The following is a 24,286-nucleotide window of genomic DNA, read 5'->3' as shown; positions in this document are numbered from 1 at the left end:
GAGGCAGCAAAGTATCTTCATGGATCTGATTCAAAGTGTCTGGTTACACCTTAGTACTGAGAGGCACATGCCTAAAGGTTTTGTTTCGTACTTCAGTAATGAAATTGGTTGACTTCAGCAATGAAAATACTGAGCTGTTTGTTCTCTGTCAGTCTTAGCGTATACCTACACAGTAAGAACTCTTTCTTTTCTTTTGAGGTCATGAAACGCGCACGCACAGAACAGATTCAGATGGCAGTGTCCTGCTACCTCAAGCGCCGTCAGTATGTGGACTCAGAAGGTCCCCTAAAACAAGGGCTGAGGCTGTGTCAGACTGCTGAAGAGATGGCAGCTAATCTCACAGGTAATCCTATCGTATTTTCCATGCATGCTTCTTGGCCGAGTTGTGACAAGTGTGAGTATGTATATTGGTAACTACATTAATTAGTCTGCACGTATGGACAGCTCTTCTTTTGAAATAGAGAGATTTCCCAGTGTGAAGTTGGCGTAAGTTACGAACTTCTGAAGAATGAAAACGTGGATGAAAGTGTAAAAAGGTGAGATTCGCAGTCTGTGGATCAGCAGGCTGAAATACCAAGTCACAGTAGTGGAAAACACATGTATTGTATCCCAAAGATCATGAAGTCTGGTGAGTAGTGGTGCTTTGGGACAGAGGTGAGAAGCAGCTAGATGAGGAATTAAGTAGAAGCAGGAAGATGTGTTGTACCTTTGTGCTCCAGGAGAGCTGTATCATGCAAAATGGAAGTGATACAGGCAGTTCCTTTCTCTGGCCTCGTCAGCTTTCTAGTTGTGAAAGCTCTGCTCTGTCACTTGAAAAAAATACTCCTTCAGTGGACAAGAGAGTTTATTTCCCTGCATGCCCTTTCTCCTCTTTCTTAAAGGCTTCTGAATCCTGCTACACTCTCTGCTTTTAAAATCCTGTCTGCGGCAGTCTTCATTGTAATAATTATTTTTGTTATTAGAAACTATGCTGCTGCTTGAGCACATACAAATATTGAAAGGATGCAAGCAACATGGAGGTTATAAAGATGAAATTTACTTAATAATAGAAAATACTGGGCTGACCTTTGGGTGAAAACGCAAGGAAGAAGTGTTTTCTAATAATGAAACTGCTTAGATTGTGACTAAGAGTGGTGGAGACCTTAGTTACTTGTGATACAGCTTGATTTGACAAAACATTAGTTGCTGTATAAGTCTGAGATTGTAGCTAGATAAGATTGGATGCCAAAATAGCTCTTTCCACCTCTAGAGTATTTTGCCATAGTTACAATCCAAAAATGAGTGATTTGTGGGTAAGTGTCCAGGCTGACTGTCTCAGGGGCCTAAAGGAAATCAGGTAATATTTCGTTATTAGAAGTGACTTACATCATCTTAGTACTTTTCATTTTCTTGCTGTTTTCAGAGTAACTATCGGAAGGTTGTTGCAGCTCCCTGGAATAATACTGGGAGGGAATGAAACCAGAGTAAAATGCTGAATTGTTTTTGATGGGAGATTTTAGGGGACAGGTCAGTAGAAAGGTCAGTGTTGAAATGGTATTAGAACTTGTGACCAATCGATACCAGGATGACACAAGAGTATCTGAAGTAAGAGAGATGAGTTGGATTGCAAGCCCTTGCATTCGCATATGGCAACACGCAGAAAAAAAAAATGTTTCAGTAGAGAGTGTGAATGAGTGTGTGATTGGGTTTTGTCTTTTTACTAATCTTCCACCAAATGTTATTACTAAATTTCTTCTTACTAGTCTGTATCCTCTTGCCAGTGCAAGGGTTTTGTGGCTGGTGATTCAGAACTTAGTCATCAGTTTTCATTAGAACTGAAAATGGTCTGCTCTCATGTATTCAGCTGCTTACTAATTCTTCTTGTCAAACATGCTCGTAGTAAGATGTCAGTGAGTATGCTGCAATTCCATGAATGACTGTTGAAAAAGAAAAACCCAGCTTGTACTTACTCTGACAGCAGAGGCTGAAAATACTTTCTGCTGCAGTCGTCTTAGTTTTGCAAACTGAATAAAAACTGACCAGATTCTAAAGCCTGCATTGCTTTATTTCAGGGAAAGCAATAAAATATTTTTTTCTGAAGATGTTTTGCTTGTTCCTTAATAAAACTCACCTTGCTTTTTTCAGCTCTTTCCTTTTGTTTGACTTTTAAATTAACCAGCCTGTATAAATGGAAAAGTTGCTTACTTTTGTCTTCAGTTCTGTGATTTCTTCTTTCACAGCGAAAAGCGTCCTCTGTTTTTGGTTTTAAATACTTTTGTTTCTCAGCTTTACCTTAGCATTTCACTTTGTCTTCTTCCAGAGTATCTTCAGTTCTGCCCTTCCCCATTGCTTCATATACTTGCTATACCCATACAGGTCTGTCTTCACAGAATCATAGAGCAGCCCAGGTTGGAAGGGACCTTGAAAGATTATCCAAGGGAAAGGCAGCCAAGATGAGATTATCCTAGCACCCTGTCCAATTGCATCCGCAATAAAATATAGCCTCGTGACTATATATGGGAAAACTAGAAGAATATTTGAGGACAGAATGAGTGACTAAGGAACGTGTTCCTCTAATATTGCCCATAGGATCCTATTGACACATAGGACTATCTGAAATAATGTAAAATTGTACATCGACATACTCAAATAAAAGAAGAATCAGTGGCTGTTCAACAGCGTTGACAGTAGCCCCACATTTGTTAGCTGGAAGCACTGCTGCTGCTCGTAGCCAACACACAAGATCAGGGGGGTACTGTCCATATCCCTGACATAGGGGTGAGTTCCTTTGAATTTGGTATCAGGTCTCGTAGCTGGCTGCAATTACTGGAAGTGAAATCAAGGAGGAGATGTTTCCAATAGATGTTCTAATGACCACTGAGGAAGGTGGAAAAGAAACTATGGTAGATTTACTAATATACGAGAAGGATATGGCCAGTGTTTTATTTCCACCAGGAGAAAAATACACCTGCAATTTTACTCTTGTTTTGGAATCAGTTGAGCTCTTGATCTTTTTTGCAGTTCTAGTTGGTGTAAAGTTTTGGGAAGGAAAAGAATGAGAATTTGAACTTGTTACAGTGTCTGGTATGTACAGTTCATTTACCATTTGCTTTATGGGAACAAGCTCTAGCATCATTACTGAAAGAGTTAGGGCACAATGATTGCCTAGTCAGACTGTTCAGGATAGGTAGCCAAAGATGATGTTCCTCTTTAAAGCATGAAGCACATCTTAATTTTGGAATTAAGTTGCTTGTGCAGAGAAAGATTTTATAGGGGGCACGGAGGGAGCATTTCATAAAGCCAAGGACAGTAAGTTGTGTTTGCATGGCACGAGCAAGGTAGCAAGTCATTCCTGTTCCTGCTGAAATGAGGCCACCAGACCTCTGTGAAGAGCTGACCCTTGTGACATAGCATAAAAGACAGAGCCTCATATTTCTGTTTTTCTTTGCTTTTACAGTGAGTAGTATGAGTGACATTGATAACCGTCACTAAGCATTTTTGAGTTACTACAGGTGTGCGCATGCAGTTTACTTTCTCTTGCTGAATATTGATTATATTAAATTTTAAGTGCAAATAGTGGAGTTTTTTTTACTTTGGCCGTTAAGTAATACCAGTATGTGAGCCTGGAGTTCTTACCAGCTTTGAGTTTCTGAAGCAGCCAGGCTGTAGAAAGCGCAGTGTATCTGTACCTTTCAACAGGTTATATTTGTTTATTTCTAAACTGATTTGAGAGAAGATAGGACATTGGTGCTGGAATCTGTATTTGTTTTTTCCGGTGAGGGGATGATGAACACAGCTCAGCTCTCTGTTTCCAAAGCTGAATTCAGATTGCCCTGGGGAGTTGGTAAACATACCTCCTGTATTTCCATAAGCTACAGGAAGATAGACCTGTGTCTTACCAGAGAGAGAGGAGGGGGGAGAATAGTGACAGGCTGCCTGTATGTACACCATGTGCTGATCTCTTTCTAATTAGAAGCATTGAGACAAGCTGGAGGCTGGCCTATCTCTCCTTAGCATGTGAACATTTGATGATGTTGTTTATAGACTTCCAGGGCTGTCAGAGTTGTGCCTCTGTGCATGAGCCAACTGCTGGAACAAAAAGCCATCAGTCAGGAGTAGGAAGGCAAAGAGAGGGGGTGGAAAGCATGGGGGACAGGGGAGACTGAAGGAAGTTGAAGGAGTTGAAAGTGAGTAATGAAGATAGGTTTTGTGGAGGGGAAAACAGTTATGAACTGAAAAAAAAAATAGGAAAGGAAAACAGTGAAACTCCTCTAACCCTTTATGCTCTTCTTAGAAGAGCAGATGAATAAAAGTATCAGTTTTAATTTTATGATTTGCATTTCTAATCACTGGTATTTGTATATGCTTAGGGTATGTTGGTGGGTGTCTGTAAACTTGCACAATAAGTCCCCTGTCAGATTCAGAGAGGTTTCCGGAAGAACAAAGGTTTGGTGCCAGAGAAGGAGAAGCCAATTCCTTTTCTAGATAGTTCAGAACCACTTTTACCAGAGTCAATACTGGTTCTAAAAAATCAGTTTACCACCACCTCAGGAGACCGTAACAATTGGGTTTGTGGTCAGATACCAGCTGCCCTTTAACTTAAAATCCTCAGGGAGGAGGACACATTTTGATTAAAAGCTACTAAGAGTTTGCTTAGAAATTCAGTGTGTTTTCACCACCACCTCTGGGATACTAGTAAATGGTAACGATGATAATTTGTTGTAAATGATAATGACTGGGACGAGGAATTTGAGACTCTGAAGTGTCACTGCAGACCTGTCCACGATGGTTGGTGCATCCTGCTGAAAAAGAAACTTCCTTTTGGAGAAAGTTGTAAATTCCGTTCCTCATCTTTTCTGAGTGCAAAGTAGTAAAACCGCTGAGAATTTTGTAAAACAGTTAAGGGATCTGTGACAGTGTTACTCTGTATTTCTTGGTAACGTAAGGTCGTATTTGAAAACTTCAAAATGCATTCTGCAAAGAGCAGGTGAGTTGCTGAGGTTTTTAGGGTGTCTTTTTAAGCTTTCAGTACACTTTCTCATTCATGATCTGATAATCCTGTGTTTAGATGCTTCGGACTACGTCATCCCTGGACAGTTTAAAAGACGAAATGTCATCTTGGTGGCTGCATTACCTTGAATTTTATGAGAAGCTGTGTTTCCAGACACATGCAAAACTCCTTAAATCCATATTTAATTTTTACTTATTTTGTTTCACAGTCCAATCTGAATCTGGTTGTGCCAACGTTGTGTCTGCAGCTCCCTGCCTGGCAGAGCCACAGCAATATGAAGTACAATTTGGACGATTACGCAATTTTCTCACAGGTAAATATGGGGAAGCAAGGAAGAGGAAAGTAACTGATTTTCTTGTCATTTCAGTGAGTAAAGGACAATACAGTAAAATTTAAAATCATGTCTCTGACAATCTTTTGATTTCTAGTTTTGAGATTTCAGTTGCTACAATTCGAAATATTTATTTTTTCTTTTTTGTTGTTTTCTGAGTGCTGAGTACCTTTGGCTTTGGTAGATAGCTGACTGCCCTTTCTTGTTCAAGCATTCGGCCTTCGTATATCTTCTAGACAACGCCATACATATACAGGACAAGAAGATTAGAGTATTTTATGTGAAAGGCAGGTAACTTAGAAATGAGTTTAGTTCTATGCTGTCTCCTAGATAAGGGCTTTTAATTTTATTCATGATTAGCTTATTTTTATGATGGTCTAGATTTTTAAGGGAGAATTTGTTCCCTTAAATTTACCTGTACTGGCTTTGATAATGGAGGTATATGACAGAAAGTGAAAAAATTGTCATTCAGTATTGTAATGCAGAAGACAATAATGATTTTTCTTTTTTTTTAATAATTTTTTAGTAAGTAAAGAAAAGGGGTACTCCTGAGAACGTCCTTATTTTTTCTATGACTCCCAAATGTGGGAAACAGAAAGCAGATAGGATTTTTGGAGAATAGTACCAAGGAAGGTGAGGTTGCCACTCTTCCTGCCTTTGGGCACACCTATGTTTGTCCAGTGTAAGGATTTGACCCCAGTATGCATAACGCTAGGATTAATATTCCTGATAGTTGCTGAAGGGAAAGGGAATGAGGAAGGCAGAGGCAGAAAATAGTGGAGTCTCAGCCTTGCCATCTAGAGCAGTTCAACACCATTGTGCTTTAGTATTGGAGGCAAATCCATACAGTGTAATAGATTTTTGAGAAGCATGATTGCTCTGTTCAGTGGATTAAATATCGCTTGGAGAAGTGGTAGGCATGGTTTTGGTGTTCAGGTTGACTGTTTTCATGTTTTTTGTCCCTCTTGCTCAGTTTCGATTTCTTACACACATGAACTGCTTCTGTTTCTGCAAGGGAGTAACTTGCCGGTCAGCCACAATGCGCAGCAGGACACTTTCCATTTCTGTGATGCCTGCCCTCAGGGGCACTGAGGAGTGGGCAGGGGACTAGGACCAATGAATAATGTAGGAATTACTCTAGAGGTCTCTAGTTCAACCAGCTGCTCAAAGCAGGCAAGACTGGAGTTTGATCAGGTTGCTCAGGGCCTTGTCCAGCCAGGTTTTGAAAATCAGAAAGCGTGGAGATTTCTCTGCGTCTCTGGGCCCCAGCTGCAGGGCTGAGCGATTTGGTGAGAATTTCCCTTGCAGCAGCTTGTCCTTTCACTGAGCACATCTGAGAAGAGGCTGGCTCTTTTTCCTCCATAATGTCCCACTAGGTACTGAAGGCAGCAGTTGGATACCCCCTAATTCTTCTCCAGGTTCGGCATACCCAGCTCCTGTAACCTCTCTTCACGTGTTCCTGGGGAACATTTTCTTCACTCCTGTTTCTGGCAACTTCCCACCTCTTCCCTTTTTACCCTGCTGCAGAGTGGAGTCCTTCCCCTTGTTGCGTTTCCGGACTAGAGCACCTGCTGGCTGCTTAGAGCTTTTACTACATACAGACCGCTGGTTTCACTGGCATTGGCCCAGTTTCAGTGGGGCAGAAATGAGAATGATACCTAAGTATGCAAATATGTATGTATACACTGCACACCACACTCGTACTCTGTAGTTACTCATATAGAAATGGGAGAGAGGCAGAGTGTGGACCAGAGAAAGTCTGGAAGAGTGCTCAACAGGAGAGGAAAAATAACCTAATGGAAAAGGGATAAAAAAAGAATATGCATGGGTGAGTGGCAGGAGGGGAGAACAAGTTGAAAGGAAGCATTGCTGTTTGAGGGCCAGCAGTGCTGTTTGAGGACCAGCAATGCCTATTTTGTTGCAGTAATTTGGGCCTCCGGCAACTCGTTGTTCTGGCCTTGCATGCTGCCGTCGCGTTATGCGGCAGGGCTCTGCTCCTTAGGCTCCCTGCAGCCGGCTGGACGTGGGAGGGAAACAGCCCCAAGAGGCTGATGCAGGAGGGGTGGAGCTGTCGCACAGCTTAGTCTCTGCAAGGTACAGCACAGCCTAATCGGGAGTTTGTTACACTGTGTACTAGGAATTACTGCTGGGATTTGCCTTGGCAGAGAGAGGGGGAGAGAGAGAGAGAGAGAGAGAAAAGCACACACATGAGCAGGCACAGAAATAAAACAGGAGCACAGCATATTGCCGTACATTTTGGAAACTGTAGCTTGCTTTCCCCCCAAGACAAATCAGTTCCATCCAATTGCACCACATGCAAGTTTTATTGAAGCTGAAAGGAAAAAAAGCCACCTAAGTTGAGGCCCGCACAAGCTAGGTAAATAATTTTGACTTAAACATATTAAATACTATTTTAAAATTTTTAAGTCCATTTATTGCAAAAAACAGAGGGCATATTCTTTTTAAATACATAGGGGAAGAATTCAGCTGTCAGCGTAGTTTGAGGTTGTACTTTAATAGCTGGTCCACACCTAAAAAGGGTTTTGAAATCTCTGCATTTTGTTCTGACAACATACCTCACTGACTTGAAAATCTCTCTTCAGATCTGTAAATAGGAACTGTGTATACCCTTTAGGTGATAGAAGATGTTGGTGTAGGTGTGCCAACAAGTGTCTCGTCTTGCTTGCTCTCTGATGCCACTGTCAAGGCTTTTTGCAGTAATTGTCCTTGCTCTGTTTTATTCCCAGTAGAAAGTGGATCGAGAAATCATTCAAAGTTTGTTGCTCTTTTTTATATAGATTCAGATTCTCAGCACAGCCATGAAGTGATGCCTCTTCTGTATCCCCTCTTCGTCTACCTCCATCTGAACATGGTCCAGAATGGCCTAAAAAGCACAGTGGACAGTTTTTACAGCCGCTTCCATGGCATGTTCTTGCAGAACGCCAGCCAGAAGGATATCATTGAGCAGTTGCAGACTACCATGACTATTCAAGATATCCTGTCCAACTTGAAGCTCCGGGCTTTTCTGGACAACAAGTACGTCATCCGCCTTCAAGAGGACAGCTACAACTACCTTCTTCGCTACCTCCAAAGTGACAACAACAACGCCCTGTGTAAAGTCCTGACCTTGCACATTCACCTGGATGTGCAGCCCGCCAAGAGGACTGACTACCAGCTCTACGCCGGTGGGAGCTCCTCGCGCAATGAGAGCAACGGCCTGGAACCCAGCGACGTGCCGGCTTCCATTCTGCAGAATGAGGCGGCGCTGGATTTACTGCAGGACAGCATTAAACGTGTCAAGGACGGGCCCCCTTCCTTAACGACCATCTGTTTCTATGCCTTCTATAACACAGAGCAGTTGCTGAACACTGCAGAGATTTCACCAAATAGCAAGCTGCTCGCTGCTGGGTTTGATAATTCATGTGTGAAGCTGTGGAGCCTGCGTTCCAGGAAGTTAAAATCTGAGCCCCACCTCGTTGATGTGTCCCGCATCCGCCTGGCTTGTGACATCTTGGATGAGGAGGTCTGGATGCTCTTTTTTTTTTTTTTTTTTTAATTCCCCGTGCCCCTGCCCTGCCCTCCCCCCCCCCCCTTTTCTGCCCAGGTATTTTGGACATGCATTGTGGAGTATCTAGTAATGTCTTAAGGGACTGTGAGGCTGTTCCACAACCTGTCTGCCTTGACGCACAAATTTTATAGCCTGCTCTCATCCTTGTGCTTTTCTGCAGTGGTTGTAAATGCTGCACTGAGGTGCAATGAGTTTGTGCTCGGGTCATAGTTTGTTAGTCCTAGGTGCTGATCTCCCTCCTCCAGCTGTCCTTGAACAGGTGACAGTACACAGGCAGCCCAGTAACGACAGGTGACTAGAGAAGGCTCCCATCCCTGAGGAGCCTTCTTATGGATGGGAAGATGAAACAAGGAGGTGTGAACAGTAAAAATGCACTGTGATAAATGAAAACTAAAAGGAAACTGGCTCAGAACAACCAGTCAGAAGGGTGGAGAGAAGGGGAGAGACACAGGAAGAGGAAAATAAAGACCAAGGGAGGAAGGAGCCAGAGGTGGCTGGTCTGAGACCTCGGGAAGAAGGAGGGATGCCCAAGTGCAAAACTATTTAAGGAACCACCTTAACCAGAGGTGAAGAGTTAGCATGGAAAAATTACGCAAAATGTCTCTGTTAAGGAATCTGTGTTGTAGAAACTTCAGAGGCTTCTTACGCTGGAGTGCTGGAGACAAGGACAGGGATGTCTCTGCCTTCACATGCTAGGCTAGATATTATCTTCTAGCTTACTTTTTTTTTTTTGCCTTCTAGTCACACCCTTCCTCCCCTCTCACCACAGCTGCCCACGTAGCATCTTATATCTGGTTAGAGATCAGAATTTGTGACTCTTCCTTTGTTTAAGCACTCCCCTCTTGAAGGGGGAGAAAAAAAAAGCCTCATTTGTTCTTGTGTTGAGCATTTAGCAGGAGAAACATCCTTTTTTTCTCTGTTTTTTCTTCTTTTAAAAAAATACCTAGTGGCAGGGTTCTGTTTGTTTTGGAAGGGTGCAGAGAGCTTGCTGTCGGAAGGGATCTATGGGTAGGGATTGCTTTGTCAGTCAGCTTGAGAACTAGAAGCAGGCATCCAGGTGAGATAGCACAGCAGCATGCTCACCTCTTCCCAGGTTAACTCTTTCTGCAGAGTGAGCAGGTAAGTGGGTCAGACTAGCCCGAGATAGAACTATGGACTTGTTTTCATTATAAGATGCAAGAGTTCTAGGACATGTGACTGTGTATTTCTTGTCATGGAAACCAAATGTCAATAATCTGTGACAGAGGATAATTTCTCTGGTAAATCAGCAGGTCACCTCCTTTGGCTCCAGACTATAGAAAAGTGAGATACTGCCAGGTTATCAGGAGTGTATATTAGCCTTTTTTGGCACGAAGGCACGTACTTGCATACTGTACGTGTATTATGAAACAGCTATGGAAGCTTGAGTACAAATGGCTCTTGTTGGGTATTTAATTTTTTGTGTATCCTGCAGTATTTATGCACAGGTCTAAAACCAAAAACTGGTCAAAGACCAGCACAGATCAAAGTCATCATTACCCTGAATAACTTCTACCACTGGCAAAACAAATAGTGACCTGATCAGGAGTTCAAAGTTAAGGGAGGATACCAGCCTGAACACACTGCTGGTTGTGTGTCCTGAATGAAAAACGCAAATGAAAGCCTATGGACTACAAAGGAAATAAAATTCCAGTATCTGGGAGCCCTCAGTTGAAATACAGAGACACCCACAGGGTCGTACGTGGGGGATGGGGGTGAAATGTTTTGGTTTAGTTTTTTGAAGTTATCATTGTTGCTTTCTGAGGCTCACTCATTCCCTTGAGGCCTATGCTGGGTGAAAGATAAAGATCATTTTTGTCAGCCAGATAATATTTGCTGCTTACAAGGTTAAATGCATCAGCAGTAAATTTTTTGGGGTCCAGATGACTGTCATGCAAAATCCATTACTGATTTAAGTAATAGCTGAGGAGGAGTTGGGCAGTCTGTCCATAGGTGTATCATTTGGAAGATGTCCTGCGAAACAAAACATGCCAACGTTTTTGTTCTTTTCAGTTTCTTAATAATACAATTTTTGGGAGTCTTGTACTTGCTCAGGAGGATTCCCTGTTCACTGTTGAAGAGTAAATTTTCTTGGACTCATTTTAGTAGTGTTGGTACATTTTCCAGTTCTGTCCTATTACTTAAAATCTGTTTTGATAGTTCTTCTTTTCAAAATGGGTAGCACAAATACTAAAAGATAGCTTTTAGTGTGTGTGCTTAAAATAGGCTTATGTAACTTAGTTTCTTATCCATTCCAAGAAAATACAAATTGTTCATGCAGTGGTTGCAGCAATGAACCACTTCAGAAGGAGCTAATGGATATCTGCGTCGTGCCCGGTGGTATGTTATATCCAGGAAACATATTCAGTGTGTGAAATTGGAATCCTGAAAAAACATTATAAAGAGAGATTCCCTGCCTCCCTGCTGATTTATAGCACAGGTTGTAACCTTTCTATAGCTGCTGTAAAGGCTTACCTACATGGTAGTAGCTGTGGGATGCAAGGAAGACTGTGCTTGATCTGACAAAAAAATGAAGCTTCATTCTGCAAGGTAGTAATTTAGTGGCTGAACTTCCAGCTGCTTTGTTAATCTGGTCAGCAGACTTACTTGGATAGGGAGGAAATGGAAAAGTTTAGTGACTCAGAAGCGTTATAGGTATACTGGTTTTGGTGAGCTGTAACAGCAGTGTGCAGTTGTTATGCCAAATGGGTGTCAAACAGAAGTCAAAGATAAGATTTGCTACCTGTGACCATATAGGAGTGTGGTTTTGAAGGCTGCAGAAGGCATTGTCAAATAAGCTGCTACTGTAATACAAGAAAAGAAGATTAGGTCCTTGTAAGAGAAAGAGTATGTGCTTGCATACACCCCAAGAAGCCCTGTATGAATTTGAAGGCATAAAATTAAGTACCTGTACTTGCAGAATTTACAGAAACTGTAGTACAATATCGGTAACTTGAATGGGCTTCCACTGGTAACTTGTCAGGAATCTTATGGTCATAATTAAATAGTATAAAATGCTGCAGGTATCAGCCTCTCTCCTTTAATGTGGTGACATAGCCTAGAGATGCTGTGGATTCCAGCAAGCAATGTTCTATCTGAGGTAGAAAAAGCCATTTGAATAAGAATGGGGCTTTGCATGCTAGAGCCTGCAATTTCTCTCTGCCTCACCTCCACAGTAGAGATGAAGTTGGCTCCCAGCCACATCATAAAAATCCCATGGGCACTGACTGCTCTGAAGAGAATTAGCATTGCCCAACACAGCTTGCTGCCTACCCCTAAACACGCAGTTGAGATGGGAGAAAGGCAGCAAGCTAGCTAAGTCAGAGTTTGCTCACCTCTGATGGGAGATTTGAAACCACTGGAGGAGAAGAGCTTTCAGGACTATTGCTAAGTCTGAAGCAAAACTGTCTGCATCCTGAGGTCAGGGACAGGAGATGTCACGTCAGCCAAGAGAGCTGCTCACGACGCACCGACTTGTGCTGGTCGTCAGCGGTCCGGCAGCCCTGGGGAATTGGTTTCCTCTCAGGGCAGGAAGTGCTTCTTCAGCAGGAAACAGGACAGTTTGTGATGATAAAAGTTAAAGGGGCTGCTCACAAACAAAAGGGTGTTGTATTGAATTTGATGTGCAGAGATTGTCCGTGGACGAGTGTTATTGATTCAGTACTGAGGAAAAGTGTCTGCCTGACAGCCCTGAGGAAGGGTTATCTCAAGCTACTACACAGGTGCACCCCAAGCCATGGTTATCTCACATTCTGTCAGTGAGACCCCGGCTTCTTGGGCAAGGACACTCCCTTGAGTTGAGTTTTGTTGAAAATTGTGCTGCGTGTAGCCCTTGATTGTCAAGAGATGCTACTTGAGTAGACTTTCAGAGACTGTCACCCTGCATTAGGAGATTCCTTTAGCACAGCTCACTGAGCAGTCTTTAAACGTGAAAGCCTTTACTTGTTGACTGTCTGCCCTGGTACTTGAATTGGAGAATTACAGGATAGAAACATTACCAGTGCCATCCTTTTTGTGATTATTCATCTTCTCCTACCCCAAAATGGATCCTTTGACCTAAATAAGCTGTGTACATTTGCTGTTCTTGAAGGGTGAAGATGTGAAAGCATCCAGATGGAGCTTGCATGGATATAGATATTACAGCCCTACTGGGTTTCTGTTCACGTGTGGGACTGAGAAGGAACATCCAGCAGACAGCGTGCCAAATATGCTTTGTCTTTCCATCTCCTGTCTTTTGTTTAAGACATCTGTGTTTCTTTTTCTCTATTGTGAGATTCCCTTCCCATAATGACCACACCAAAAGAGCAGATGCCAAAATCTGTTTCAACATCTTAGCCAAAAGTTTAATAGAGAGCGGATAGGGAATAAGCATATGTTTTAGCAAGTGGAAAAATGTCATAAAATACTTTTTTTTCTTTTTTTTTTTTTTTTTCCCTATTTGCCTACAATCCCAGGTTAAAGGTGCCTTCTGGAGTGGGCATGAGGCTACTAGAAATGAAGATAAAACCTTTACATAAACTCTTATCTCCCCATTTCAGCATTAACTTAGACGTAGCAAATGCACTAGCAATGTTTGTGCTTCAGAGTTGCACAAAACGTGCCATGTCTAAAATAACACCTTTGGTATTAACACCCACCTGTTTTCATCATGGTGGTTCCTGTATTTGTTGAACAGATAAACATGGGTTTCCTTTCTTGTTTATTTTTCTCTTCCCCAACCAGGAGGAAGAGGACGACAGCGCAGGCACAGAAATGAAGATCCTGAGAGGGCACTGTGGACCTGTGTATAGCACGAGGTTCCTTTCAGACAGTTCAGGACTCTTATCTTGTTCTGAGGACATGTCCATCAGATACTGGGACCTCGGCAGTTTTACAAACACTGTGTTGTACCAAGGACATGCCTATCCTGTCTGGGACTTGGATATTAGCCCCTGCAGCCTGTACTTTGCCAGTGGTTCCCACGATCGCACTGCAAGGCTCTGGTCATTTGATCGGACGTACCCACTGCGAATATACGCAGGCCATTTGGCGGACGTTGACTGTGTCAAGTTCCACCCCAATTCCAACTACTTAGCGACAGGCTCCACGGACAAAACTGTGCGCTTGTGGAGCACTCAGCAAGGCAACTCAGTGCGTCTTTTCACTGGGCACCGTGGCCCTGTGCTAGCGCTTGCGTTTTCTCCCAATGGTAAGTACCTGGCATCTGCAGGTGAAGACCAGCGGCTAAAGCTGTGGGACTTGGCCTCAGGAACTCTTTACAAAGAACTGAGGGGGCACACGGACAACATAACCAGCCTTACTTTTAGCCCCGACAGTAGTTTAATTGCTTCGGCGTCGATGGACAATTCAGTCCGGGTCTGGGACATTCGGAACACTTACTGCAATGCCCCTGCAGATGGGTCTTCCAGTGAACTGGTTGGTGTATATACCGGACAAATGAATAATGTACTGAGCGTACAGTTTATGGCCTGTAATCTTCTTCTAGTGACTGGAATTGCACAAGAAAATCAGGAACATTAATTTTTTTTTCTTAGGGAAGCGGGTGGGTGTATTGAATGCCAGAGTCCATTGCAAGCTGAGATTACTGACTGTGAAACACTTTTCTTCCTCTGTCCCCTTGAAAGGCATGTTCAGCGTGATGCAAATGCTTTAAAATGTCTTGCCCCCAAAAAGACTGTGGTGTTGAACAGAATAAGGAAAAAAGGAGGAGTGATGAAAATAGGTATACATTCTAACCTTGTAGGGATGGGGAAAAGGGGAGGAAATCCAGTAGCCTGGGGAAACCAAAAGCCTGGTCCAAACAAATTAAACTGCCAACCAGATAAGCTGCTGACCTGCACTTAAATATCCTGCATTGATTGATGGGCACATCTTACCTACTGTTAACTGAGGCTTGAGTGTGTGGAAAACTACTGGCCCAGTGTTTTTTGTTTTGTTTCGCTTTTGTTTTCCTGGTGTTGCAGAGGACCAGCATTTTAAGACCCATATTTTAAAAGAACGTTATGTATTTTCTACACTGATAGTGGTCTTAAATATTACAGCTCCCTATAGCACTTCTGGAATATTTTGGACTAGCTAAGTAGAAAATACCATCTTTCTTTTTAGTATGGGGATGTAAATCTGACCTCAGTTGGGGCCCATCTCTGCATTGTCATTTGGGTTTGGTTCCTGGTACTAGCTGTGATATTTGTATTTATGTTCTATTAATTAGGAATTTTTCTGAGTCTGGTTGCACTGTGTTTTGAGGATGGGAGGACAGTGGGGGTAGAGTGGTGGCTTTAAGGGTAATAAACAACTTGCCCTGTCTGGAGGGAGGGCGCAGTAGAACTGAAGCGGCTAAGTTTGGACTCCTAATGGAAACGGGGCATGTAAATCCACCACTGCACCTCACAGAAATATTTCCGTAAATGGAAGTTGGCAGTCTAGGGAGAGGGGGACGGGGAAAGAGACACACACAAAGTGACATGGGAAAAAATAGTATTACTAAATTATTGAGCGTACACAGAGGCAGCTCTGCCAGTGTTGAATTTTTCTCAAAAAATGTTGCAATATCAGTTTCATGAACACTTTGTGAGATAAATCATCAGCATTTACAACAAGGATCTATGGAAAAAGCACGTTCTAGTTTGTCATTTGGAGAGATTAAATATTTCTGCTTTCTGGAAAGAGTTATTTTGTATTTTGTTTTCTATTAAAAGCATTTAGTTTAAAACAAAATGGTTTGGTCCCTTTCTGGGAAACTTGGTCTGACTTGCATGGGAAGGAGAGAACAGGAGCATGCTTTTCCTACACTGCTTGAGCCAGAGCCCGCTTGGCGCTTGGAGGCTGAATCTGGTGGTCTCGCTTGGTTGGTGTGTGTTGTTTTGATATCCCCCTACTTGCTTTCCACAGAGCTGATTTGGCAGGTCGTGGAGTAGGGTATTGACTCAGCTTTGTAGGTCAGCTCAAATGCATGTGGAGGATCTAGGTACACCTTCAGGCTGACACTGTGCACTAAAAGGTCTTGTTCTGTAGTGCTGCATGACACTTACTCTGTGGGTTGATGTTCTAAAATGCCTCTTTTCAGCAAAGATACAATCCTAATGTCTTCTAGACAGGCTGTGGGTATTCAAGTGATAATTCCCTTCAGCGTCCCTTAGACCTTCCGGACTTTCATGAGAGAATTCTCTTCAGAACATCCAAACAATCTAAGAATTTAGATGACAGCTCACAATTGCCTTTTTTTTTTTTTCCTACTTAGGTTGGTAAATAACCAAAACCTTTTATCAGAAAAGTGTTTGACCTTTCTGAGATTAGTAACAGTGTGTGCTGCAGCTCAGCTTTGCGAGTACCAGAAACCCCTCTGTATGCTTGGAGCTGAATGGCACTGCTAATCTTTCGACAGCTGGTATCAAAAGTGTGAAGCAGCTCAACAATCCCAGACTATGATCAGGCATTTTGAAAAAAACAAACAAACAACAACAACAACAAAAACCAAAAAAAAAAAAAAACCACCACAGCATGGGAGATGGTTGTATTGCTGATGCTTTGTGCTATGCGGGTCTCTAGAGAGACCTTCTCCTTCAGATCTACTGAGCTGATACTGCTTACCAGTGTTCACTGGTACTCATTTTGTTGTTTGTTGCCATATGTCCTGAGTAGTGTTTAGATTTAGAGCAGCTGGATTTTTGGTCCTGAAGTAGGATGAACAGCAACCAAAAGGGGAGGAGTGGCGGGGGGGGGGCACACGGGCAAAGAGCAAATTTTCCCTTTAACATCTTACTTCTACAGTGGAATTGGGCATTTTATTAGTTGGTTATTCTGAAGTATTTTGCATATAAAAGTGATGAGTAGAGACTTAGGAAGAAAATTCTGTTATATGTACATAGACTAAAAGATGTGAAAGTGATTTCTGAGATGTTGGAAAAATGATATCACTAATGATGTGCTTCAAACCTAAAAACTTTTCTGTATTGTGTGGACAGTTTTTGATGCTCATGGAATGTAAGTGTTTGAAGGCAGGAAGCCAGAAAATAATCTAGACGATAAGAAATGTCTGCAATTGATTGACAGGCTGAATTTCAAGGCAGAATTGGGAGGAAAGTGTGAGTGGGAGGAAGGAATACCATTAAGTCTACCAAAATTTGGACCATAATCTCTGTTAACTGTGTACTTCAGAAATAAGTCTGCATTTGCATAGACCCCTTCCCTTTTCTATTTTAAATATATATCATAAGAACACAAAAGCATTTAAGTTGACGTAGTTAAGCACTTAATATTTAAGTGTCACATTAGGGACTGTTGCTGCTTGTGAGCCTGTGTGTAACGCAGTTCTCAGTCAGGTAACTGGGTACTCCTTCCCCCACAAAGCTCTGCTCACTTCATGCATCTCCTGGACAATGCTCATTGGCACCAGAAGCTGCATGGTATCAGGCAGTGGTGAACAGGAGATGCTCAGAGAAAGGGGGCATATAGACAGTGATCCTTCCAATGGTTTACACACTCCTATCTTCTCACAGTTACTGTTAGTCGGGTTTGGATTTGGGTTTGGTTTTGTGTTTGTTTTTTTTTTAAACAGACCTCCAGAGCTGCAGGCTATGTATCTGCAATAACTGCTGATGGATTTAGTTTCCATTAATTTTGTCTCATCCCTTTTATTAATGAGCTGTATACTTGTAGCTTCCACATTTTGCTGCAGCAGGAAGTTCTACACCTTGATTTTTGGGGGGTGGGGTGGTATTTCCTTAGTTTTGACATCTGTTATCTGATCATTTTGTTCTGTTCCCTAACCTCTTGAATTGATAAAGGCATTGAACAGCAAAACAGCCTTTCAAAAGGTGTCAGGTAGGCCAGGCGACAGTAAATATAGACAAAGCTGAGCTACAAGTCCATGCTTAGTTGCTTAGACACTGAATACTATGAAAGGAAAGGGTATTTGCTCTAATAAACAAACTGCTATGCCCATTCACAGGTCTATGTTAAAGTTGCCCTTCCCACTTTTAACACTGGCATCTCCTGAGCAGCGTGCTGCCACGCTGTTCAGTCTAAACAACTTCCCAAACGATGAAGTTCATCCTATTCCTCCCCACTCTGGTTCCTTTGTGAAAAAGCTGTCTCTAACAAGTGTCTTAAGTCTAAAAATATTTTACAGAAATGATATTTCCATTAACAGATCCTTTGGGTTCGCCAAGAAAAATAAAAAGGACTTCAGGCCATTTTGCTAACCTTGTTTCAACTGTGGCTGACTGTTTGTTAGTCTTCCAGGCTCAGTGGGTTCTTCAACAAAGCCCTGAAATGGCCTTCCTTCTGAGTGGTGTCTAGTTGCTCATGGTGAGACAGGCTCTAAAACTGTACCATTACAAGACATCGATGTGACAGTTAAATTAACTGCCTGGATGTTCCTTGCCAAAGACTATCCCGTCATGCTGCACGTTAGCTATGGGATTTTTTTAAAAGTACTGGATAGGAGCCCAAACTGACTGAAATAACTCAGCAATGCTCACCATGCTCAGTGTATTTCAAGTACAAAATACTGGTAAAAACTGTCTCTGGACTGGTAATCTTTTTTTAAACAATTTTAAACATGTGTCTGGCTTTCTGTTTCCTGGACACTGCTATACAACAGCACTGAGTGCCAGTTACACAGAGAAGGTGGTATATTCTCTCTCAGTGTCCAGTTTAAAACAAGGTATTATCCACCATGTCTGTCATCCTGCAGAAATGTTCTCTCGGGATGGTGAAATTCTTGAACAAGGCAGCTGTGGAAGCTATTTCTATAACTTGATATCATAGGTGTTACTCTGTAAATGAAACACGCGTCCTCTTTTCAAACAGGAGAAGGCATCGGCTGCATTAAGCTGAGGGTTAGACAAGAAGACTTCAGAGCTCCGCTTGCTTCAGGTAGCCCTGCCTTCTTACCTAGTCCAAATCTTTGCAGTTCCATTTAGGATAAAATTTTCTTCTCTTTGCATAAGTTTGTGATCTTCAGTGGTGTCATGATTTTCTGTTTATGACAAGTCTGATAACAAAAGTATTTTAGCACATACAGCCAGGGGATCAGTCAAGAACAGGACTTGATGGTGTTTGGTGCTGTACAAGCATATCAGTTAGCACATGGACAGTGCTCTGCTGACACTGCCTGAGAACAGGAGGAAGAAACTCTGAATACCTCTACCCCACCATCAAAAGGAAAGGGTGTACCAGTATCACTACCCCAGCTCTGAAAGACGGGATAGGAGGTGGTGCAGAAGCTATGCATGTCAGGGATTATGACCATGGTGGTGTCCATTTCTACTTCTTTACTACCGCTTCTTCCCCCAACCCAGCAGCAATGCCTCTGTTCACACTGCTACACATGGTGCAACACCACCCGCGCCAGCAGCTTTGGCAGGATAGTAGGGCTGGTCAAAGCAGCTTGTTGAAATAGTCAAGCTGCCTTCCTTGCTCATAAATTGCTTGAAGATATTTCTTTAATCAAGCATGTTTGGTTTTGGTGTTTTGTTTTGGATTTTTTGGTTTTACTTCTCCGCCCCCCCCCCCCCCTCCCCCATCCCAATTGTTTAACAGAAGTGGGCTGTAACATACTGAACTACCTGTTTCCATCTGAGAGAAGCCTTTGATCTTGTGATATCCTTTGGGATATTCAGGGAATATCCTGAACACCCTGCCCCTATTTTGGAAGGTGCTAGATCAGACTCTACTCTCTTTTTTACATTTTGGTAAGTGGGCTACCTAGACAGAAGCAGTGAGTGTGATGGCTCCATTTAGTGGCACAGTAATGCTCCCACTGAAACATCCAAAGGCTGGGTTGCATGAGTCTCAGGAGGTTCCTAAAAGCGATGCGTAGAGGAGAGGTAGATGGACACTAAAGGGAAAAAGGCCCCTAGATAACAAACCACTTTTGCCAGAAGCAGTTTCTTCATCTCTGGACAGCAGTGATAGTACCTTGTCTGTTCTAATGTCTGCCTTAGGCCAGCCCTGGGCCTGGCTTTGCAATAGCTGGTGATGCTTCATGGAGAGGGAAAGGACTGTGCAAATAAGGGCAGAAACTGCCACATGCTTACTGCAGTGATACACTGGGGTCACGCTGTAAGACAATCCCAGGCAAACTAGTGCCGACCCCATCTGGAGGACAGCCATTTGTCTGGCATCCAGAAAAGCAAAGCAAAACTCATGTAATGACAATTTGCCCTTTAGAACTAGCACAGATCCTTCCGGAGCTGCATGTAGTTCAACACCAGAAAGCAGCCAAGCCCAAGCTATTAGCTCGTACATCCCGAGGTCTGGAGTTGTGAGCACACACACAACTTCGTAGTATTTTACGTTAACACATCACAACTTCAGCCAGTTGCTGGAGTTGAAACGAGGCATGTTTGCACAGCTTTTGCTCATTTTTTTGTATTGGTGAGCAGCTTAGCTGGCGACTTATGTTCTGGACTGCTGTTGCTTTTGCCATTTTTGCTTAAGGCAATAGCAGAGCAATCTGCATGTGGTAAACAAACTGGAAAAGAATAGCCAGAATTTTGGCGTGCTCTTCCCTCCTGGCAATTCCACTCCACTAGCGCACATATTTCATGACCACTTAGGATGACTTTGTAACCATCTGTGAGTTTGGGGGTTGTGTTTTTTAAAGCTAGTTTTTTTCCCAGAAGCAAAGCGTAAAACAAACTGGAATGTATAGCTCTGCTGCACCTGAACTTCTGATCACCTTTGCCAGTCAGATCTCACTAGGGCAGAGACAGGGGGTGCTTGGCTTTCTTTCTCTTTTCTTTTTTTAATTACTTATCCATGATTATTTATTACATTACTTCTCCAAAGTCTCTCAAGCAAAACCATCTTGCATTCTCCAACAGCCCTCATGCTGTGGCTGGCACAGGAGACAAGAGTGCAGAGAACCTGCCTTCCTGAAGCACTGTTTGTGTCTGCAGAGATTATTTTATTGCAAGCACGTGGTGCTTACCTGCAAAATTTTATCAAGCGATCACCTCATGCATCTCAGTGACATCTACACACAGGGATGTCAGAGCCCCACCCTGCACGCCTTGCTGCTCCAGCTGCCTGTGCTCCTCCGGCTCGGGTGCACTCTGCACCTGGCAGTGGGAACTGCATACTTCAATCAGGTTTAATTTTGTGATGGAGATGTTCTGGTTGCCTTCAAATGGCACTGCAAAAGAACGTGCATGGTGGGATTTCAACGCACTGTGTTGCTTTTGTACTGCTTGCTTCACTTGACGCAAAGGCTTTTGTCCTGCAGTGCCCCGTTGTTTCTCCTTGCAGATGCAGAACAGGCTGAAAAACTATTTCAGTATCAAGCAATCACTGCATATAAATCTAGTGTTTGCAGTTTTATCTACAACATGCAACCCCATCAGCTGCCACACACCCAATCAGATAACCTGGGGACAGCGCAGGCTGGGCAGGACAGGACAGCCTGCAGCAGCCAAAGACAGAAACCCACATCTCTGCAAACTTTCTCGAGTGTGCCCTTCTGGTGGTGCTTGCACCTGCCTCCCTTTCACCTGTACCCTCCCCTGCATTCACTGAGTTTCCCCTCTGCATCTTCCAGCACCCTGCAGGGGAAGGGGGCCTGGGCTGTGGCAGGCTGGGCAACAGCCCCCCCCCCCTCCCAGCGCTCTGTATTGCACCCAGGCCAGAGGGTTGCTCTCAGTATGGTGTCCCAGACCCCAGTTAACCTCCAGCTCCTGGACACAGGGGTGGCCAGCCTGGGGCTGGTGTGGGGGGATGTGGTGTGGCCACAGAGAAGGGCACTGGCCCCTGGGCAGCACCACAGCACACAGCCTGCAGTGGTACACAGCTCCTCACAGGCCGCAACAGGCTCAACTAACTATCCCTCCTATTAAAATAAAATCGTATTTTATTAGGTCTTCCCTCTTTTAACAGACTTATATAGTTTTGCTCTAAAAAGCCCGTTTGTTCAGGACACGAAGGGGCCGAAGCCTAATAAGGGTGCTGACAGGGCCCTGTCTGTGCCCGCGAGAGGCGGCAAGGTGCTGCGCTGCTTTTCCCAAAGGGGAGCAAATTAACCAGAAACACTGAAACCGGCCTAAAACTGGCGGCGGGGGTGGGAAGGCAGGGAGTTCAGATCAACATTCCCCTCACAGGGAGGCCCCGCGCAGGGCCAGGGCGAGGCCTCGGCCTCTGCCCCTGCCCCGAAGGCCGCAGCGGGCCGGCACAGGGCGGCTGGGCGGTCCGCTGGGCCCGTCCCGGAGCAGCTCCGCCCCGTCCCGTCCCGCCAAGCCTCGCTCCTCGCCCGAGGGATCGATTGGTCGCGTCTCCGTTTCGAAGGCGGCTGGGGGAAGCCGCCGGCGCCAGAAACGTCCCCCGGGCCCTTCCGCGCGGGGGAGAGGCGCGAAAAATCGCCTCTCCCTCCGCCTCGCGCTTGCCGCCGGGCGGCGCCCTGCCCCCTGGTGGGCCGCCGCGGCGCCGGGCGCTGAGGGGAAGGCGCAACGGCTCCGTCCCCAACGGCAACGTTGGGCGAAGCACTAATTAACAGCGGGGCGGTGCTCGCCAGGAGCCGGTGAAGCCGCTCCCCCCGGTGCCCGTGGAGCTGGTAGGGGTGAGGTTCCACACGGGCGCTGCTCCCAGAGGCCTTGTGCGGAGCGGGGTCGGCGATGGCCTGAACCGCTGCTGGCAGGCTGTTACGGTTTGAGGAACCGACAAGAATTTATTGTCGTTTAGACAATTATTCTGTCACCCGGTGACCCCTCCCCACCCGGGAAGAGGGATCGTGGAAAAAACAAGGAAACACAAGGGTTGAAATATAAATAGGTTTTAGGATACGGCTAAATGAGAGGCTGAGAGAGTTGGGGTTGTTCAGCTTGGAGAAGGCTCCGGGGAGACCTTATTGCAGCCTTCCAGCATCTGAAGGGCACCTACCAGAAGGCTGGAGAGAGACTTTTTACAAGGACATGTAGTGATAGGATGAGGGGTAATGGCTTCAAACTGGAAGAGGGGAGATTTAGATTAGATATTAGGAAGAAATTTTTCACTCTGAGGGTGATGAGGCACTGGTACAGGCTGCCCAGAAAAGCTGTGGATGCTCCATCCCTGGAGGTGTTCAAGGCCAGGCTGGATGGGGCTTTGAGCAACCTGGTCTGGGGGGAGGTGTCCCTGCCCATGGCAGGGGGGTTGGAACCAGGTGATCTTTAAGGTCCCTTCCAACCTAAACCATTCTATGATTCTAAATAATTAACATTAATAACACTAAAGAACCAGTATTGATCCCAATACCAATATAAAATATACAGGATTATACTCAGCCAATTCTCTCAGTAGGAAGCTGTACACTCCCAGCAGTGGACCGCAAATGTTGGACACTGCGAGCGCTATGGCTTCAGGAGGAAGGGAAGGCGTCAGGGGTCCGGCACTGGGGCAAGAAGTTCTCTGGATCACAGCCATCAAGGAAGAGAGAGAACTCCTCAGCAAGCTTTCTAATTTATATTGAATGTGACATTCATGGTATGAAACAATCCTGTCGGCCAGCTTGGGTCAAGTGCTCAGGTTTCACTCCTCTTCATCCCTGCACCCGGCAAGCTTGAAAACACAGACCTTGAAACCCGTATACCATAGCTGACTATAAAGTAAGTATTTTCACAAATTCAGACACTAGGGTCTTCTAAAACTGCAATTTTCCCAAGCATTAGAGGAGACTTTACTGAAAAATAAAACTGCCGAAAGAGAAATTAATCCTGTGTTGCTCAAACCAGGACACACGCATGGGCCCGACAATGGCCACCGTGGGCTGTAGTGCCGGCCTCAGCAGCTGAATGCTGGCCTTGGCGCCCGGCTGTCCCGGGGCTTTGTTTGCTTTGGTTCTGTGAGGCACCTCAAGCACTGGGAAGTGACCCTGGAATTTCGCTGAAATGCACAGTTGCTCCTTGCAGCCTCAAAGGATGGCATGGTAAAGGGCAGGGAGGCTGGGTGTGAAAGGAGGAAAACCAAACATCTTTGGTGAGGTGGCTGTGCCGCTGCCCTCACGGTGTGGGTCTCACAACATTTCAGGTATTGCCGGAGGGCTGCAAGGAAGGTTTATGCTAATTTATGCAAATACCCAGGGAAACAGCTCCATCGAGGTGATGATTTTCCCAGGATGAGGCTCCATCACTCACCTTAGCACGCTCTCTGGGCGTGCTAACCCCTCGATTTCCCTAAACACTGGGAATTTGACTACAGGATTTGTGGTAGCAAAATGCTGTATTTGTGTTTTCTCCAGATCTTTTAATACAATTTTACTCATTTGCAGACTTTAAAGTGTGGTTGCTCAAACAGCGCTCTCGCAAACCAAATCTCACGAGCTGACATTAACCAATTCACAAAGCAGCTTGACACAAAAAGTTTTAAAAGTCAAGCGTAGGTATCCCTATACCGGGCTGTCCAGCAG

At 44.3% G+C, this 24,286-nt stretch overlaps 1 protein-coding gene across 2 annotated transcripts; it reads left to right on the top strand.

The window, feature by feature from the left end:
- Positions 1 to 201: 201 nt before the first annotated feature.
- Positions 202 to 15,614, top strand: TAF5L (TATA-box binding protein associated factor 5 like; the record flags this gene model as incomplete). Of its 2 annotated transcripts, XM_082481558.1 has the most annotated exons (4): positions 202 to 343; positions 5,199 to 5,303; positions 8,120 to 8,844; positions 13,630 to 15,614. In XM_082481558.1, 4 exons carry the CDS (start codon positions 202 to 204, stop codon positions 14,425 to 14,427), a joined length of 1,770 nt encoding a protein of 589 aa, XP_082337684.1. In that variant the 3' UTR covers positions 14,428 to 15,614. The 2 variants fall into 2 exon arrangements, with proteins under 2 accessions (XP_082337684.1, XP_082337683.1); XM_082481557.1 differs by lacking the exon at positions 202 to 343 and having other exon boundaries at positions 5,023 to 5,303.
- Between the last annotated feature and the right edge of the window lie 8,672 nt (positions 15,615 to 24,286).

The sequence above is a fragment of the Vanellus vanellus genome (assembly GCF_965231255.1).
Source record: "Vanellus vanellus genome assembly, chromosome: 3".
In the NCBI taxonomy this organism is placed as follows: domain Eukaryota; kingdom Metazoa; phylum Chordata; class Aves; order Charadriiformes; family Charadriidae; genus Vanellus; species Vanellus vanellus.
Note: the sequence above shows the minus strand (reverse complement) of the source record. Positions and strands in the feature narration are given on the sequence as shown.